This window comes from Galleria mellonella, unplaced genomic scaffold (genome assembly GCF_026898425.1).
Source record: "Galleria mellonella isolate WM207_F2 unplaced genomic scaffold, CSIRO_AGI_GalMel_v1 utg65, whole genome shotgun sequence".
Lineage (NCBI taxonomy): Eukaryota > Metazoa > Arthropoda > Insecta > Lepidoptera > Pyralidae > Galleria > Galleria mellonella.
In genome coordinates, this window is record NW_026442138.1 from 5,765,272 (window position 1) to 5,784,541 (window position 19,270).

Sequence of the window (19,270 nt, forward strand, 5' to 3'; positions counted from 1 at the left end):
TGCAATTATTAAAAACAATTGAGGAATTTTTAAAAATTGTTCTGCCTACGAACTAAAATTTTAATCATGCAATAATACTTTTATTAAGCTGTTATTGAAAATTTCGATTCTACAATTAAAGTTTTAGGTCACCTAAAGAGCTTTTTTTTAAATAATCAATCAGAAATATTGAACAATGTTAAATTGTTTTTAAACACTCTTAATACTTTTTTAATTAATGCAAATAAATTTATTATGAAAATCTTAGTCAAACAATTTTTAAAAAGTAGTTATTAAATAAATTTGTTAGTTAAATAGTTATTAGTTAAAATAAATAATAAATACTGTACTAAATATTTTTTGTACTAAATCTTTTTCAATATTATGAATACTACTAATATACCTATCTACTCATCTTAAAAGTACATCGACACTATCACTTATGCATAATTCAATTGAATACTACTAAAACTTAATATAATATTAGTAAAACCATAGACCTAGTACAAGTTAGTACTTACATTAATCTAAGAGTAAAACTTAATTCTAAAAATTTCTAAGTAAAAATAATTTTTCTAGGTAATTCAACTCACAATTATGTAGTAAATTATCAAGTATCTAATCATAAATAATTCATTATTTCCAATCATGTCGAGATAAATAATAGTAAATAAATATAAAATAGATATACAAAATTTTGCACAAATTATTGTTATGAGACCATTACAATCAATTAATTTATTAGCGGTCGCCAACGTAAGTACTCGCAGCGTTTGTAAATTTTACGAAACAATTTGTTCTATTTTTCTGAACTTTTCAAATGCTCTTGTCAAATGGTATCGCAATTATATTTGTGTACCTATTGCTGAATAAACTGAAATAGTCGCGAAACGAATTGATTATTGCCAACAATCCATAGTTCTGTCCATTTGTATGTAAATAGTTTTCCAGAAATGACTTCCGATGGCTGTGAGGACTGCATTAAACATTATCATTAAGGGTCATGCCAACTGTTTATTACTTATATTTTCGCAATATGATACGTGTCTCACATATTATGGATGGATAATATAATCGATTTATTATACGAAAGCCGATAACAGCACCTGACCCATAAAGAAAACCATTACGAAATGTTTATTATTTTCGATGTCTTACGATGGTTCCTTTTAGGGTATGTTAAGTTTTGTCAGAATTTTTTATGGAACATTAATAAATGTTACGATGTAAATATTATTTTATTTTACAAAAATATCACCTAACAAAGAAACTACATATTTATTTTTGAAATTGTTGTCATAACTAGTTAATTTCAATACTGTATATCTTGTCTTATCTACTGTAACTATTTATCATGTCTTGAAGAAATATTACATTATCAGATATATTCTTTATTGAATATACCTTTTATTTCAATAACTATTATTTGTATTTTGACAGCAGTTTGCTAATTACAAATATATATTATTAAAATATGAAAATTGTATTCCAATATTTATTTAGTAATTAAAAAATTTGGTAGGCTTTTAACCCGCAGCTCATACGCTGCCGTCATTTATCACATGTATATGTAAACATTAGTTGCTCCTATATATTGTCTTACTGTTTACGTCATTTACATGCAACGAACACATCGAGTATGTATATAATCACTATATCCTATATCTCTACACTAACCCCCTTATTCATATAAACTCTAATTGTCCGATAAAACTATTTTAACTATAGAATTTTTTTACTTTTTGTTTTACGCTAAAATCGCTTTGTAAGACAATAATAAAACACTAATAGTTAAAATACTTGTAGGTTTGTAGGAGATATTTATCTTTATGAATAAGAGGATAAGTTTGTAGAGAAGAGGTTGTTATTCGAACATTTCTTCTCCATCGCCACAAACAACGTAATGCTCTATATATAGAAAATATAAATATTTCTAATGGTCGACCCCCAAATAGATAGAGGGACATTCAGTATATAAATTTTTAGAGTAATTTAGTAAGTTCATTTGGCTAAATTAACTTAAAAAAAAATACACGCTAAAGTATTTTCTCACAAAGACGTATGTTTCGTAATTTTAACACTTATGCACGACTACATGTTATTATATCCATTGATTTTGAAACTTAAGAAATACAAGTGAACATCCTTTGTCGTCGTTGCAGTCAATAGCGCTTTATGTCGCAAGTTTTTCGAGATATATTGACCAATAATTCAGATGACCTTTAGCGCTGAAGGAAGGCTGATTGATTATTATCTACATTTTTAATGGGGTCAGCGTCATTCATCTGACAAACTTTGCAAAACATCAAACTTTTCAATTTCAATCACAATAAGATACATATTTATTTTAATATCACATGTGATACCTATTCAAATAAATTTAAATAATCCTAACATTATTTATAAATTCTATTACAAAATCGTAAATTTCAAAAGTCTATACGTTGAATATTTTTTCTCTAAAATTTGTTATAGAAGCTAGTAATAAATAATACAATACTGACCAGCCGTTTTTAAAATTGTTAGTACGAATAATTAATATGTTGTATATTATGTTTATTTGTTACGTCGTTACCATAAAAAGATTAAACAGATTTAAAGAAATTAAAAAAAAAAACGCTGAATATATGTTTTATCTGAATCATTCGTTACACGATCGATTTATGAAAGCTGTACCGTGAGATTGTGCTTAACTTTTGGTTTGTAATAAATGTATCATGTATGAAAAAATCGATTCAAAATTTTGAACCAAGACCAAATCCTATTAATTAAAAAATTTACTATTTCCAATGAAATAGCTAATTTTTAATATTAATATTTCCAATCTCAGTTATTCAGCTAAACGCGAAACTTACATGGTTTATAAAATATTTGGAGCGTTGCCACAATCTGGTGGTTAGCGACTACCGCAGTCGCAGTAGGTACGTTGCTTCCGAATTGTGGTTGATATTTGATATTAGATAACTAAACTAGAATTTCTTGCGCAACCTTAGAATTGGTATTATCATGAAATTCGAGCAGGTTTTAGGTATCACTAGATGTAATGTAATACTAAAAAAGGACCAACACATATATCGTCTTAGTCGTAGAATACTGACGGATCTGACAAACATTAAATATACATATCCGTCAGTATTCTACGACTATGACGATATGGACACATGTATATAAGTAAGTATGTATTATACAATTGGTCCGTTGCGAGTAATTTAAGATGATTTAGGTTTAATTAATTGAATCTTTCCAATGAAGTTTGATTGTTATTAATATTAGTTAAATCACTGTTTTAATATGTGAAGTTCAAGATTAAAAAAGGAAAAGATTCTTATTTCACTTGTATTTTTTGTGAACACGTTACGCGATATTTCTGACTTTTAAATTGGTTCGACATTCTTATTTACGCAATATGTGTACAAAAAGTAAATATAAACCATTATTGAACTTTTTATGTTTCTATAAATAATAGGCACTGATCATAAATAAATTACACCAGCTACTTAGTTACTTTACAGTTTTCTGTTCTAAGTTTTACAGGATTTTAAAGTAATGTCAAGTTAACCTATACTATTACTTAAACTGGGACATAAAACAATTACTTGTATGTCATCTGGTAATCGCGTGTAGCCCTACTCTTTATTATATTGAGTGTTACTACTTCTCACAACTATAATTGTTTTAATACCTATATTTAACTGCATGCAACAATATAATTGTTATAGTGTGGCACCAATTACTTAATTCATAGTAGGTATGTACTTTAACCTTTATTTTTGATCCAATAAGAAAAGTATTCTTTTTCACTACATCTAGAGAAGAGGTTCATCATAATTTATTACCTGTTATGATATACGAGCTTAGGGTGAAGATATTCATCACCATCATTATCTCAACCATTATCTGTTCACTGCTGAACATAGACCTACTTACTCCTCTCCAACCAAAGGTTGCCTGGAAGAGATCGCTTTTAGAAATAAGGTCACCCATTGTTTTCTCATTGTGATTATTTCTTGTAATTATTTATATGTATTTATAATAAGTTTACTATTGTAATCTTTTAGAGGAAACAATAAAAAGTATTTATCTATCTACAGACCTCCCCAATAGACTACCATTAGGAATGAACTTGAGCCACCTGCACTGACTTTCTGCAATACGTTTGAAGTCATCCGGCTATCTAATGGGGGGTCGACCACTAGAAATACTTATATTTTCTTAATTTATTAATTCTTGTTCTATACGTTTTTTTTACAAAAGTAAGACTAGTAAAACTCAACTTATAAATAGACTATGACTTTTGAGAATATTAAATTTAAATAAGGAACTTTTTACGACAGACAGACAACAGAAGAATTTTATGTCTCTTATCTGCATTATCTAGAGAGAGATTTCCCGTGCTGAGGTATAAAAATGTCATCATATTCATTGTCATTTTCCTAGTTTTCAATATTACAATTTTCTTTTTATATTGTATGTGGTCAAATGTTAAGAAGAACAATACGAATTAACAAAATCTATGCAAATTTTTATACCTAACATTTAAAAATAAAAAGTTGTTGTTTTCAACTTAGAAAGTGGTTATTATTATTATTCACTTATTCAGTTATTTATTTATGTTTGGTTAGTGTTATTGATTTGTTATTAGGGAAGATCATTTACATAATTAAAAATCCTCTTACTCATATTATAAATGTAAAAGTGAGATTATTAGTTTTTTTTTAATTTGTTTATTACCTCTCGGTACCTTAAAGATTTCATAGCCAGATTATCTATTAGGTAGTTATTAGGCCTGCTATTAACAACAGGCTCCGCGCCCCGATAATTTTTTTTTTGAGAAAATTTTTTAAATTAAATTACATGTGAAAATTCGTATCTAACAAATCCTAGTTTCATTAAACTATTGTATTTTTTTATATATTATATCGTCATATTTCAGTACATTTCGTAACGAGTGTCAAGTCATTATATGTAGAATAATATTACACAATTTTTTTATAGGTATAGCAAAGCGTGTATTACCTACGGGCCCCGAGATAGTTAATTTCAGCCTGGGCTCAATCGATTATCATTATATCATATCATTGACTTGTATAAATCGAACCACTCTGAACCTGTCTTAATATTAAATTATATTTGTATATTTTTTATAAGAATTGTTATCATTACTAATTGTTTTAATTCTCAATTAAATTAACATTTATACTTTTTAGGTTTTTAATTGATATTTTAAATTTTATATGATCAATTATGACGAAATATGTGGACTTATTCCTATTGTTAACATCTGTGCACGTACTTACCATGTTTCTTGTAAATAAATATTCATCCATTCATAAAATTTGTGATACACGTAGTAATTGGAATGGAGAAGTACATAGGATATTTTTTGATCCAAGTAAATCAATATGGCCCGGTCAGCCGGATGCAATAGCAGATATAGCTATTTTCAAAGGCCTAATGTTATGTTAATGAACTGGACAGATTTCTAAAATGGGCGATAGCAATCAAATATACCTACGATTCGTCTCACTGTAACTTACAATTTGGCAACTCTTGCGACATAAAATTTTATAGTACTTTCCACTATCATGTATTTCAAAAAGAGAGAAGGAATTGTTAATAATGTGGTGGACTACTCACACTTATTCAGCTCCATTCGCATTTCGCTGAACGATTTTGGTCACACTTATACAACTCTGCTTCTATCAGACTCGTACGGCGTCGTAAGAATGAGAAAAGCCTTCATAGCGTGCTATCTCCGCTGAAACGCTTGTCTACTGCGTACAGCGTTGAATATGCTGCATTTCGTGAAAATAAAATAATTATAATTACTATAAAATACGTCTGCACTCTTTAATCCTTGCGTACATAATGAATACGCAATAATAAATCAAATCAATGCAGAAACAATACAGGTCGCAACTAGTCAAAAAAAGAATCGCGAAACATAAAAGTAAAGAGCTGTTTCGCCGCGTTCGATGGTGAATGCGGCGGAACAGCGCTGAACGCTCCCTATAGCATTCGCATGATAAATACACATTTATCCTCATTTTATACTGAATTGTCGCGAAAGCAGAATAGACGTGGAAAGTTGAATAGACGCGTACACGTCTCCATACAAAATCGTTGTTTTCTATGGACAAAAGTTGAATAGAGCTGAATAAATGTGAGTAGTCCCTAATTCCCATTGCTAGGAATATACCTCGAGGTTAACGTAAACGCAATCTATCCTAGAAACCATAAGCGATCAATTTTTAATGAATTCGGCACAATGGACCAACTGACCTGGCATTATTATAATTTTATCCTTCACTGATGACGATTCGCTATAACATAACGCCATAATAAATATATAATTATAGTTCATCTAACAAAACCTTGTTTTAAAAATATTAATTCATTGTCTCTTTTATTTGGTAGGTTACAGGAGCATGGCGTAGACTATCTAGCACTGTAAGTGAATCGGTTGGATTGAAGCATGCGTTAAGACGGCTGCAAGCTGTACCCGCTCGCGCTGCCCGCCTCGTGCATGCACTAGTAGACCGAATGCGCGTAGGTGGAGGGCCGATTGTCTCCACCCAGCTTGGAACACTGAGAGGAAGGAAACTAGTCGCCAGGACTACGTCACAGACCTCTTACTATAGTTTTAAAGGAATCAGGTAAGGAACATTCATTGAACTACTTGACAAAAGTACTTAATTGATACAAAAATAGCCACTATTTATTCTCAATTTAAAATAGATAATGTCCGACATCTGTCAAAACAAAAATTCATTACCAATGTTAAATAAATTTTAGTTCTTACATAAACAACAAATAGAGATTTTGTTGTCTATGTAAGAACTAAGGTAAATAGACAATGTGAGTAAAGTGAAATTAGATATGTATTGATGATATAACAAGCGACAGTGACGCCAGTTCTTATTTTAAAGATGTTGTGATGATTTTTTTTATTACCAGATATGCGCAACCACCACGCGGTCCCCTCCGATTCCGACCGCCAGTTCCTCTGGAACCGTGGTCGGGTGTTCGGGACGCGTTAGAGGAGGGCGCCGTCTGCCCTCACAGATTCATGCTCTTCGACACTTACAAAGGCGACGAAGATTGTCTATTTCTCAATGTGTACACACCAGCACTACCTGACAAACTCACAGGGTGAGACAATTATTTATGTAATAGTAGTGTTTTTTGTATATACGAGTATAGATACAATAATAATATTGAATTTTGTCTCTCTTTTATTTATATATATAATACAGCGAGAGTATAAAATCTATATACATACATATATAAAAATAAGGGTACAAAACGTGTACTCCTTCCTATAGTAAATGACCAATGCAGTCCAAATTGATATTACTTGTGCGTATTGAAAATTGTTGTGACCCTAAGCTCTAAGTCACAGTATACAGTACGTAAATTTACTGTCATACATTTTAACTATTTAAACTGGAATACACTTTTCAAGTAAATTATGAAGCCTCACAATTATTATCACAAAATACTAGCCTACATCCGTTTGCAATACGCACGGGCCCGTTCGCTTTGTCTGGATAGGTTTAGGTGAATCTACCTATTATTTCACTCGCCGTGTGGGCCCGGCATAGAATAGGTCACCCTTTCCTTTTCCGTGGGTGTCTTAAGAAGCGACTAAGGAAGTTTAATGGTCGAAGGCTGCAGCGTCCCTCTTAAAATATCTCCAAGGCCTAAATGTGGTTGCCAACCCGCCTGTCAAGCACGGTAACTATTAGCAAAACCCCCTTATAGAGGAAGGCCTATGTCCAGCAGTGAACAATTGACGGTCAATATGGTATGGTAATATTAATACCCGCCCGTTTTTTTTTTAATACAACTTAGAATGGCAAACAAGCTGACGGCCCACCTGATGGAAAGTGGTAACCGTCGTCTATAGACATGAGTAGTACCTTATCGTTCATCGTACTTAGCCGTATGTGTATGCAATATATGTTATTTTCTTGCCCAATATTTTTAGATACAATCCGAAGTTGGCAGTAATGGTATGGATACACGGTGGCGCTTTTGCTGTTGGCTCCGGTAATGCATTTCTCTACGGGCCGGATCACCTTGTGGGCGCCGGAGTCGTGCTCGTCACTCTCAACTACAGGCTGGGGGCATTAGGATTCTTAAGTCTTGAAACCGAGGAAGTGTCCGGAAATATGGGACTTAAGGTATTAACAATAAGTTTATTAATTTATATTTCTCTCTTCTCTTTTTCCAGAGATGCTATTAATTAGAGATATAGTATTTCAAAATATTGTTTATAAATAAATTTTATATTTTAAGGATATGACTGATAATGGTCTAAATAACTAAATAATATATTTACTTTGATATTTAATTTATTTTGACAACCCCAGAAAAAGGAATCTAACTCACAAACATTATATATATATATATATAAGTTAATCCAGTCGTTATTACATTAAAATATAAAGTGTACTTATGAAATTGTAAATAAAGACTCGCTCGTTGTACAGGATCAAGTGATGGCGCTGAAGTGGGTGCGAGATAACATTGAAAGCTTCGGAGGCGACCCAAATCGAGTGACCATCTTTGGCGAGTCAGCTGGAGCGGCTTCTGTACATCTACATATGCTCTCTAATTCGTCGCAGGTAATGTACACATCTAGTTACGAATGTTTCATAAAAAGGTTTATGTAACATTTGAGAAATGTAATTGAGATAATTTGTACAGCAAGACATGACGTTGTTTTGTTCGACAAGACAAGTTCTATGTATTTAGTTATTTCTAAAACTTCGCGTTGTTTGGGTACTATTTACCTGTAATCGAGGCTCATTATGTTCCGATCATCAACTATGGTATATACCTGTGTTATATACCTATTTATTTTTGACGAAAATTATAAACGAATGTAGATATATGTTATATAAAAATGGATCGAATAATATGATTCGAATCACCAAGTTGCGATGAACATAGAGGCCTTTCTTAATGTGCTTACATTAAGAAAGTCAAGCAAGTAAAATACCCTAAGGCCTTAGGAGAATTAGAGATTCCCCATAAAAGGATTTTTAAGAATTCCCATGAAAACGAAAAAAAAGATTCTGCGCCGGCAATGTTGCGAATAACTACTGCTATTATCTAAATTAATTAACTGTGAGCATTAGATATTTCTTTTTAGTACAGTTGTAATATAATTCTACTTCGTATCAATTAATGATTAGTCTGTGTAATATTCCAAATTAAAACATTTGCATCATAATATTTGTATGTATATGTATATAGGGTCTTTTCCACGGTGCTATTGCTCAAAGCGGTTTGGCGTTGTCTCCTTGGGCACTGGCGCAGAACCCTCAAGCGCGGGCATTCGAACTCGGCCGAGAGTTAGGCATCGATACAAATAACACAGCCGAATTGCTTGGTAAGTATGAAAGTGATTTCTACAAGTTGCAGTAAGGAACATTAATAATTATTAAAATTCAAAATTAACTCACACATAAACAAAAAATAATATTTAAAAATATACTTATATATAAAAAACCGTTAATGTATGTATATACAATATATATTAACGGTTTTATTAAAGTTTTATTGTTTGTATTTATAATAATCTTTTGGAGGAAACAATAAAAAGTATCTATCTATCTAAAGTATGAACTGAGTAGTCCAGAAAACTTTTTTATATTATGTTACATACAAGTACATATATATACCAATATTTATTATGGTATAAAATCTAAGTTATCAACAGAAACTAAGGAGGTGTTTTTTTAATGGAGCGTTCTGAAATATATATATATATATATATATATATATATATATATATATATATATATATATATATATATATATATATATATATATATATATATAGCCTGTGATGCAGATTTTTTTGTTTTCGAGATATTTTTTTTATTTTCTTTAAAATTATAATAATAATTTAATATATATATATATATGTTAGATACTTGTTCTTTAATCTTTAAAATTAATATATAATATATATATTGCCTGTGATATTTTTTTGTTTTCGAGATATTTTTTTTATTTTCCACAATCAATATAAAAATGCTATGCCATAAGTATTTCTTACCAAACGTGAATGTACCTATTAACTAATGACTCTACAAAACTAATTATAACAATCTACTTGTTTTGTTTCTATTGTAGGCTATCTCAGAGCAACTCCAAGTGAGCTTATAATAAAAGCTGGAGCACGGCTTACCGGTGCAATAGGAAAGAACGCTGACTTGCAAAGTACAGTAGCGCTGCCTTTCCTGCCTGTGGTAGAGCCCGACGTGCCTGAGGCTTTCCTTACTACATATCCGAAGGAGCTTCTCCCAGGAGCAGATGTTCCTTTACTCACAGGCTACAATGCACAGGAAGGAATCATACTGTTTAGACGTAAGTTGTCCTTATCCTTACTTTCTTACTAATAATATATGTCATTGAAAACTACAATTATACGTTAAATATTAAGAATAGATAGTATCAGTATAAAGTCTAAGAGTGGTTAATGGAGCTACCACCTGTTATTATCCTTCATGTCACTCGTGAAAAAAACTGAATAAACGTGTGTGTTAAGTTATTGTGTTTGGTAAACTATGAAATAATAAGCATATATGTCTGGTCATGGTTAAAAATCCCTTAAAGTTAGTCCGATAAAATCCAATGTATAATATTTATTTACTTTGATTCCAACTGTCATCATTCGCTTGGTAAGCCACTCTGCTATATCTATACTAGCTGACCCGGCGCACTCCGTACCGCCTAATAATTTAAAGTATTTTCTTTTTCTTTTTCTTTTACACGAATCCTTCCGATATTTTAATTGTTATTCTGCTGAAAGAGGCGGAGACAAATTCAACAAATCATAGATCCTCAAAATCTGTCCAGCCGTTTTGGAGTTATAAATGACGTAACTAACTTGTTTTATTTATATAGATTATTAATGGTTCAATCGTAATGATTTGACGACTACCATAGCATTGTAGTGGTCACGACGCTTTGCATAAATGTAATACTGGATTCAATTCTCAGCTTGGCCTATTTATGAATTAAACATATTTATAATCGTAGTTCCTAGAATGAGACAGGTATGTCCCTTAGGACATTGTATACAAATGTATAATGAGTATGTAAGTGAGTTTTAAAACAAAGATTTACAAATACCATAATGGTATTACGGAACTTTGTACATAAGAAGAGCATTTATTTTCTATAGCGTTTTATTTAATTTTCTTTATCTTACACTAACGTATTGTGCATTACTTTTTTTATGATATCAAGCCTAAAAAGTTAAAATCAACTTTTTATTTAGGTAAGCTTATGCAAAAGCTCTTTTAAATAATCTTGAAGATGAAAACGTTACTATGTTTTCTTACTCCATCACCATATGGATAAAAGAATAAAAGACATTAAATTAAAATTAAACTTAGCTTAAATTTCGCATTAATGATATCAGGAATGTCGTACATGGCCATTTGGGTGCGACTAGTGATTTTCCAGTCACCCAGCTACGGTAAAAGTGCGGAAATCCCTAGAAACGTTTCGTAAGCAAACGGAACTCAGCGTGGGTGCGGACGCAAATTCTGTGACCGTCCTTGGAGTTCATAATTAATAAAACGTTTATTTTATATTAGATTTTCCTTTAGTATTCCAAATCGTTTGCATTTAACTAATATGATATAAAAATTTGTTTTGGCATAAGAACTTAAATTATTTACATCTGAATCATAATGAAGGTATGGTCCTTAATCAATAGGCTAGGTGGACGTCTCTACTCATAGGCAATTCATAGAGTACATATACAATATAATAAAGACAATACCAGCGGTTACCAAGACTTTAAATTCTGTTGTAACTACAAATCATTAATTAAGGGTAATACCTACGGTCTACAAATTAAATCATGTCAATGTTGTAGCACCATATTGTGTGTAAGTACGTAAATAGATTATCTCAGTCATCGCAATATATGAATAAAAATTAATAACTACTTCTAATAATCATTTCCTAAGTATAAATAATTATAAGTGGATCATTAACATAAAGTGTACACTTTCTTATTGCAACTGCAGTAAAAAGAATAGAGAGAGCGATTATACTATTTTTGCAAGATATAGAGAGATAAGAGAGAAGAAAGATAAGGGATAGAGAGAGAGAGAGAGAAGGCTCTCTCTATAGTAGACTAATATCTTTCTCTACTAATGGGAAAACGTCGCAAGGTTCAACCGTAGACTGTAATAGGTCTTTACCACACTGGTTAATAAATCGTTAAAATAACTACGCAGATTGCGGTTTATCATGACTTTTTCATTAAATAAAATATATAGGTCTATTATTTAAACTATATATAACTACGTAGTAGATACACAAGATTAGTTTTTACATTTCACAGTAATCATGCACCAAGAAATCACGCGACATGAACATTCCTCTACGACGCCACGTAACAACTTAGATAACTGTTGTGCGACTGAAATTACACTATACATTCACAATTATAGGGACATTTACGGATGTCTTCGTCCATGACACAGCCAAAGGTAGGACGCTGTAATAAAACACGTAATCTGACCGTTCCGCGTCGACGCCATGTTGAACTATTAAGTAATTTTTGGTCATGTAGTGTGAATCACGAATTTGTTATTACACAATATTCGATACGCAGATCAAGGTTCAAATATTTGTATAACTCAACCTTTGATAGCCATTTTTACGAAATCATTAATCCTTTCTGTAATTGCCTAAATTGGCAACGTGCACATTGGGTTCCGCCCTTTTAATTCGATTTAAAGATTAGCTATAGAAAATGTCGATATACCCAATGAGTTATCACCATTTTGAATTTATAGAATAAGAGAGCCCAAAATACTTACAGTAATAATACAGTTATTAATAGTAAAAATTTGCCTACAGAACTGACGGCCTGCCTAATAGAAAGTGATGACAGAATTGTCGTCTGTCTATATACACTTCACAATATAAGTGTCGATTATGGGACCTCCAATACCTTGCGGCTACTGAGAACTTAAAGCGTGCTGATCTTTACCAGATACCTAATAAGCTGATTTTAGGCTATCGTGCTCTAAAAGAAAAAACGAAACCCCTATAAAATCGCTTTAAAATCCATCTGTCTATCCAACCATCCTTTTTTTTTAGAACATGTAGAGAAATCTAGCTGAAGTGAATATTAAAATATTTAAGTCTACAATTCCTTGAAGATATAAAATAATCAAACTTCTAATTCAACGCGTCCATAAACTAGGGCCGTTTATAGCGTATATTTGAATATTTGAAAGAGAATTAAAATCTATAGGGTACTTTCCGTTACCCTAGAATGATGAAATTGGTATAAAGCAATATACTATAACACAAGTAAAGAGAAAAATCCAAAAATCGTAAATTTGTAGTTACGTAATAAGAATTATTTTAATAATAATTTATATAGAACCCTCAGTGGATGAATCCGACTCTCACTTAGCCGGTTTTTTTATGTGAATAAAAATGAAATGGTAATACTTAAAGGTAATGTTTACACAGACAAATTACTAGTGAGCCATAACGGACGGGTATGAAAGCAGGTCAGTTAATCAGTCTAACGGGATGAACACCTATTTCTCACGATGTTTGTCTCTTAGTGGAGCGCCGTAAGGCATAAAAATTGTAAAATCTCGGAATCCAGGGCCAGTCAATGAATCTTCATAAAAACTGTTCGACTGCTTATAAAACACAATTATGTTCAGTAATTAACTATTATCGCATGAACTGCACAATAATAAATATACATAAGTTGCAAATAAACAAAGATCAAAGATGTTTTCTTAAAACGCACCTTTGTACCTATAGTCCCTTGAGCCCCAAGGACAAGTTTTTAATTAGTTCTCCTTTTCAAAATATAAATTTAATGAAAATAAAAAAAATCTCCAAAATATTAATAATTATTTATTTTTGTAATTAAAAAATTGAGATTGGCCAAAACAATTTTTTTAAGATTTTTCTATATACTGTTAAAAACACATTTCAAAAATTTATATGAAGATGCATTAACTGGCCCTGGATTCCGACGTATAAATCTTACGTCGCTCCACTATCTGACTTAACAATGACTCTGTTAGTCCTGATTAAAAATAATTTCCTCCCTATGCCTACATCTAGTGGACTAATGCTTACTAGATAATCAATATCCTTTAAACATTCTCCCTGTAGTTTATAGTGATTTTTATGGATCTCGTGGATTGAACGTGGCAAATAAATTTAAGATACCTATAAGCGTTAGACCAAGGGAACGAATTCTCGTCCTGTGTCATCAATTTTGGTCTAATGTAAACGTGCGAGAAAATTTTTAAAGCATTCCTTTATAGCTTGACTAAATTTGAGAACAATTTATAGGTAGATAAATTGTTTTTATACGAGTATTACTTGTTCTAATAGTGAAGTACAAAAAGAACGGACAAATCTTACAAACCTATTCGATTACGCAATGTGTTTAATTGAATGGCAACGTAAAAGCAATTAATTGTAACAGACTTGCAATTGTTTATCAACAAGTATACAAGTTAAAATTACATCAGTACATTATGGTATTCGCTTCGGAGAAACCACGAGTGCTGACCGACAACCGAACTAGTGATGCCCGCATTTACATAATAGTAACATTATGAGATTATGTCATATTTGTGCTACTTTCTAGTATTTGGGTCTTTACCTTTTTATCTCAATGTTAGGCACTTACCATGTTATGTAATTGTTAGGTCAATAATATGTTAACCTTAAGCGAGGACAGTTCAATAAACCATGACATTATTAACTATGTTACCACACATTTAGGGTCGCGTTTATGACTGTAGATAATAATATTTTAGATACCTATGAATAACTTTGTAAAATTCTTTATATGATTGTTACTTCATCGTGCTAAACATATTTAAATTCAATTTTTTACCTATCTAGTCTATCTTTATTTTCATTGTACTTTTGTTATACATGATGCCCATTCGTCCTCACACATTCTCTCATTGCACCACTCGCAATCCGTCGTGAATAACGCTATTTAAGACGAGTTTCGTTCTAGATCAATATACTATGATAATCTTGAGTTATCCCAATTATGTATCTTTAAAACAGTTGGTAAAGAAAATGTTTGACAATAGTATACATGTGTTTCTAATTGAATAGTATTGAATATAACAAACATAATACTTTAATGTACTTAAGTAACATTATGGTTCTGCATCTTTACTACTTGTTATCTGCCTTAGTGGCAAAAACTTAATTTAGCTGAAGTCCATTCGTTTTTTTTCTACTATCTTACATGTCCCAAAATATCTAAACTTTAATAAAATGATGAAAGCCTAGCGATCCTGGTACCATTCTCTATTTTATGACCGTATAGATTGTAGAACAAGGCCATATAAAAGTTTTTTCAGGATGCCATAAACATTCGTGGAACGCTGATGTCATTGGCGTTATTGACTACAGTAATAACTTGTTATCAAGAAATTAAAGAGATAAAATATGTTTTCAGGGCTTCAACGAGATCCAAAGCTATTAAGCGAGTTAGATCGTGAGTTTGAACGAGTGGTACCACCAGAACTCAGTTCACATGACGAGAAGACTGTTAAGAAGATAGCTGCCATGATTAGGGCTTCCTACTTCCAACATCGGCCAGTCGATATGCACAATATAAACAGCCTCATTGATGTAAGTATATATTTAAAATTTTAACAAAAATATGTTAATGAAAACAATGAATTTCAATTCTTGCTCTTAGCTCTTAAACGAATCTGTGTTGTTATTGTAATTTGATTGCCTTTATAATTATTTTTTTCTTAGCTCCTGTATAAAAAGAAAATCATTAGTTTTTAATCAAAGGTCGCGGGACATACAGACATACTTCGTGCATGTTTATTTGCTTAGCTTTTTAAAACCTTACTCCGGTTATATTGTTGCAGTTCTTGTATTATATAATAAATGTTACTATGTAAACTAATTATGAAGTATACACGAACACTAAAGTATCACAGTCAATATTTCACTTTATGTATTACACCTTACCACACAGTCAGTATATCTTAGTACAAGTACGCAGTGTGGCCGGCCCCAACATAGAATGGGCCACTCCTTTCTTTCCTGTGGGTGTCGTAAGGGACGACTAAGGGAAATTTATGGTCGAGGTATGGGCAGCGGCGTCAATGAAAGTCTAACTGCGGTTGTCAACCCGCCTGCCAAGCATGGCTAATACTGAATAACCCCCAATAGTAGGAGGCCTATATTCAGCAGTCCCAACTCGAAGACGCGTAATAGAGATAAGTACAAGAGCTGACTAACGATATTTATACATATATAATTATATTTTTTCAGCTTTTCACTGATATAATGTTCCTTCGACCTTTATTGGAGACCATACGACTACAGGCTGAAACAAATAGAACTAGCCCTACCTACGTGTATAGATTTGCTTTCGACGGTGCTCTAGGGCTTTTCAAGCGCATGATGGGTATTACTCACCCCGGTGCATGCCACGGAGACGAAATGGGTTACCTCTTCTACTTCTCGAGGTTGAACTACAGACTAGACGAGGATTCTCCAGAGTTAGCTGTTTCCAAACGAATGATTCAGTTGTGGACAAATTTTGCCAAAACTGGGTAAGTGCAGATACACGATAGATGCAATATCTTGTATCAAATTCTGTCAAACACTTATTCTCATTGAGTAAAGTAAAGACGAAGTATTAAAAGTTAAGAAGAATTTATAATTAAATCAAATATTAAATAAATAACATTAATAAATTTTCTAAATATATTGGTATTGAGAATCAAGATAGTAATTGTTTTCATTGTTTTTGTTTTAGCAATCCAACGCCACCTGTAGACTACGAATCCGTGGTGGATTTCAAATGGCTTCCAGTAAATGATACGACTCACATCGACTACCTCAATATTAATAGTAAATTCACATTAGAAAAAGATCCAGAATCTATAAGGGTGCGTTTCTGGGATTGGATGTATGAAAATTATGCCAAATCATGAAAATAAGTGACAGAACATTGGAATTAGATAATGACTTACAAATTTCGGTGATAGATATGAAGTAAGTCTAGTGTAGTGCAAAATATGTGAACACGTTTGTGCTACAATTGTGTAAAAAGGACCATTGGATCTCAGTTCTAGCTGGATTACAAAGTACGAATGCTTACCAAATAGTAATTAATACTTATTAGCTAGGATTCCGTACCGTTGGTACAAAAAGAAACGTTTGTGTCAATATTAGATATTATAAAGAATCTAGAAAACAAAATTTCTGATTATTGTTTTTTAAAAAGCAAAGCTTTCTAGATCGGACATCTAAAAAGTATGTCAAATAAAACAGATGTTTAGTGTTTTCCCTTATACAGTAAAATTCCAAATTCTACCAAATGTTTGTCAGCTATGTTTGTCATCTTTGTAAATTTGAAAAGGAATTAAGTATAAACTGACAGAGTACGAATATGCTTAATTCGTCTCCATCATCACTCCTTTTTCAAGGATGCCATAAGACTAACATGGTAGTGATTCTCATCTATGGGAAATGACCCATGTCCAGCAATGGGACAATAATGAGTGATTATTGTCCCATTGCTGGACATAAGTTATTATGCGTCCCCTTTTCTTCCTCTACTTCAAAATACAATAATTTTAATGAAACCACACGAATTCACATTAATCCAAACAGTTTACATGTTACGTTCTTTTAAATTTCTTTTATTCTGTTTAAAATGAAAAAAAAATCATGAATATAATATTTTATGTTATCTATTTGAAGTTATTGGGGGGGGGGGGGGGGGGGGGGGGGGGGGGGGGGGGGGGGGGGGGGGGGGGGGGGGGGGGGGGTTAGGGGATTATTGCCAGTGGTACTAATAGTAATAATGTACTCTGTGGGTTAGGATTTTATGAGGTTTTAAGAGGGACGCGCTGCCAATTCCTCGACTATTAAGTTTCCTATCTAGGTGTATTAAAGTTTAATAAATAATTACTAAAGTAATTATTTATTAAACTTAAGTATTAAAGTAACTACTAAAGTTAATTCAATAATTCTTAGATAATATTATCATATAATATATGTGATTACGGAGGTTAGCATGAATCGCGACTTGTATACATTAAGATATTGACTATCTATTCTTCTGCAATGTAATAATGGATGATAATGGAATAATTAATATAGGTTGTAGCACTCACCAGTATTAAGCAACGACGGAATCAGGATTAGTATTAAGGAAAACCAGAACTAGGATTTTGGTTACCTACACTAGTTAATATTAGTCAGTAAGTTCAGTCAATGTTCATAGTATGTAAGACAAAAGGGTAATCAGACATTTTTATTTTATTTTATTTTTTTTTTATTTTACATTGACAAACGCTGCTAGAATGCATATCGCCTGCCATTGAACCAAGGAGGTTCTTAACAATAATAACTCCGCCTACACTATCGGTACACTGGCAGGGCACCAGTGAGGAATGATAGGTGAGGATGAAGCAGGTCAGTTAGCCCACTGTGACGAATCTAACAAAAATTAATCACGATAGTTTCCAGGGGGAACTAGGAGGAGGTCGACTTGACAGGGTATATTGCTAGCAATAGGGCTACTAATTGCCATTACTAAGAATCCCTTCTCCCCCGGAAAGGGCTTGTTAGTAATGGGGTCTAACTGACTCATTGCTAGCAATACACACTATCAGGTCGACCTCCACGCCGTACCCTCTGGAAACCATGGTTAATTCTATTGGAATTCGTCACGATGGACTAACTGATCTGCTATTATCGTCACCTATCATCATCACTCACTGGCGCCCCGCCAGCGTATACCGATAGCACGGGCAGGGATACCATTCCATTATCACCCATTAAAGAAAACATATTCTCCGCCTATTATCCAAGTCATATTACCTCGAAATAAACTATTCTTCTAAACAAATATCAATTTATCATCATAAAACATTTTCAAGTTCGTAAAGTATTTTACAATCATTCTAAACAAAATTAATAACCAGTTAGATTCAGGATGTTTTAATTTAAGCTTAAAGAAAGTTATGCAAAAAATCGCAAAAGCTTAGTGGCACATTTTATTTAGTGAAATAGAGATACACATAGAGAAGCTACTTTAATAAAAGTTATTTATACTAAAACATACCTTGAAGTAATTATGTACAGGACTACAATTATAAACAAAAACGCTCTGTAGGAATAAGTGGAAATAATTTTCTATTTATCTCTGCCAGTGGAGAAAGGTTGAATAAAATTCTTCTCTTATCCTCCAGTGGGGAAACGT

The 19,270-nt window shown here is 32.2% G+C and overlaps 1 protein-coding gene across 1 annotated transcript in view; it reads left to right on the top strand.

Annotated features, from left to right (window-relative positions):
• LOC113519786 (carboxylic ester hydrolase-like) overlaps nt 1–17,761 on the top strand; it is a 29,345-nt gene extending 11,584 nt beyond the window's left edge. The window contains exons 3-11 of the mRNA XM_026904992.3: nt 6,397–6,635; nt 6,937–7,131; nt 7,970–8,165; nt 8,475–8,609; nt 9,244–9,379; nt 10,129–10,362; nt 15,488–15,663; nt 16,324–16,607; nt 16,814–17,761. Coding sequence (XP_026760793.1) covers nt 6,397–6,635; nt 6,937–7,131; nt 7,970–8,165; nt 8,475–8,609; nt 9,244–9,379; nt 10,129–10,362; nt 15,488–15,663; nt 16,324–16,607; nt 16,814–16,991 — 1,773 coding nt within the window. The 3' untranslated portion in view covers nt 16,992–17,761. The remainder of the gene's footprint in view (nt 1–6,396; nt 6,636–6,936; nt 7,132–7,969; nt 8,166–8,474; nt 8,610–9,243; nt 9,380–10,128; nt 10,363–15,487; nt 15,664–16,323; nt 16,608–16,813) is intronic.
• The last annotated feature ends 1,509 nt before the right edge of the window (nt 17,762–19,270 follow it).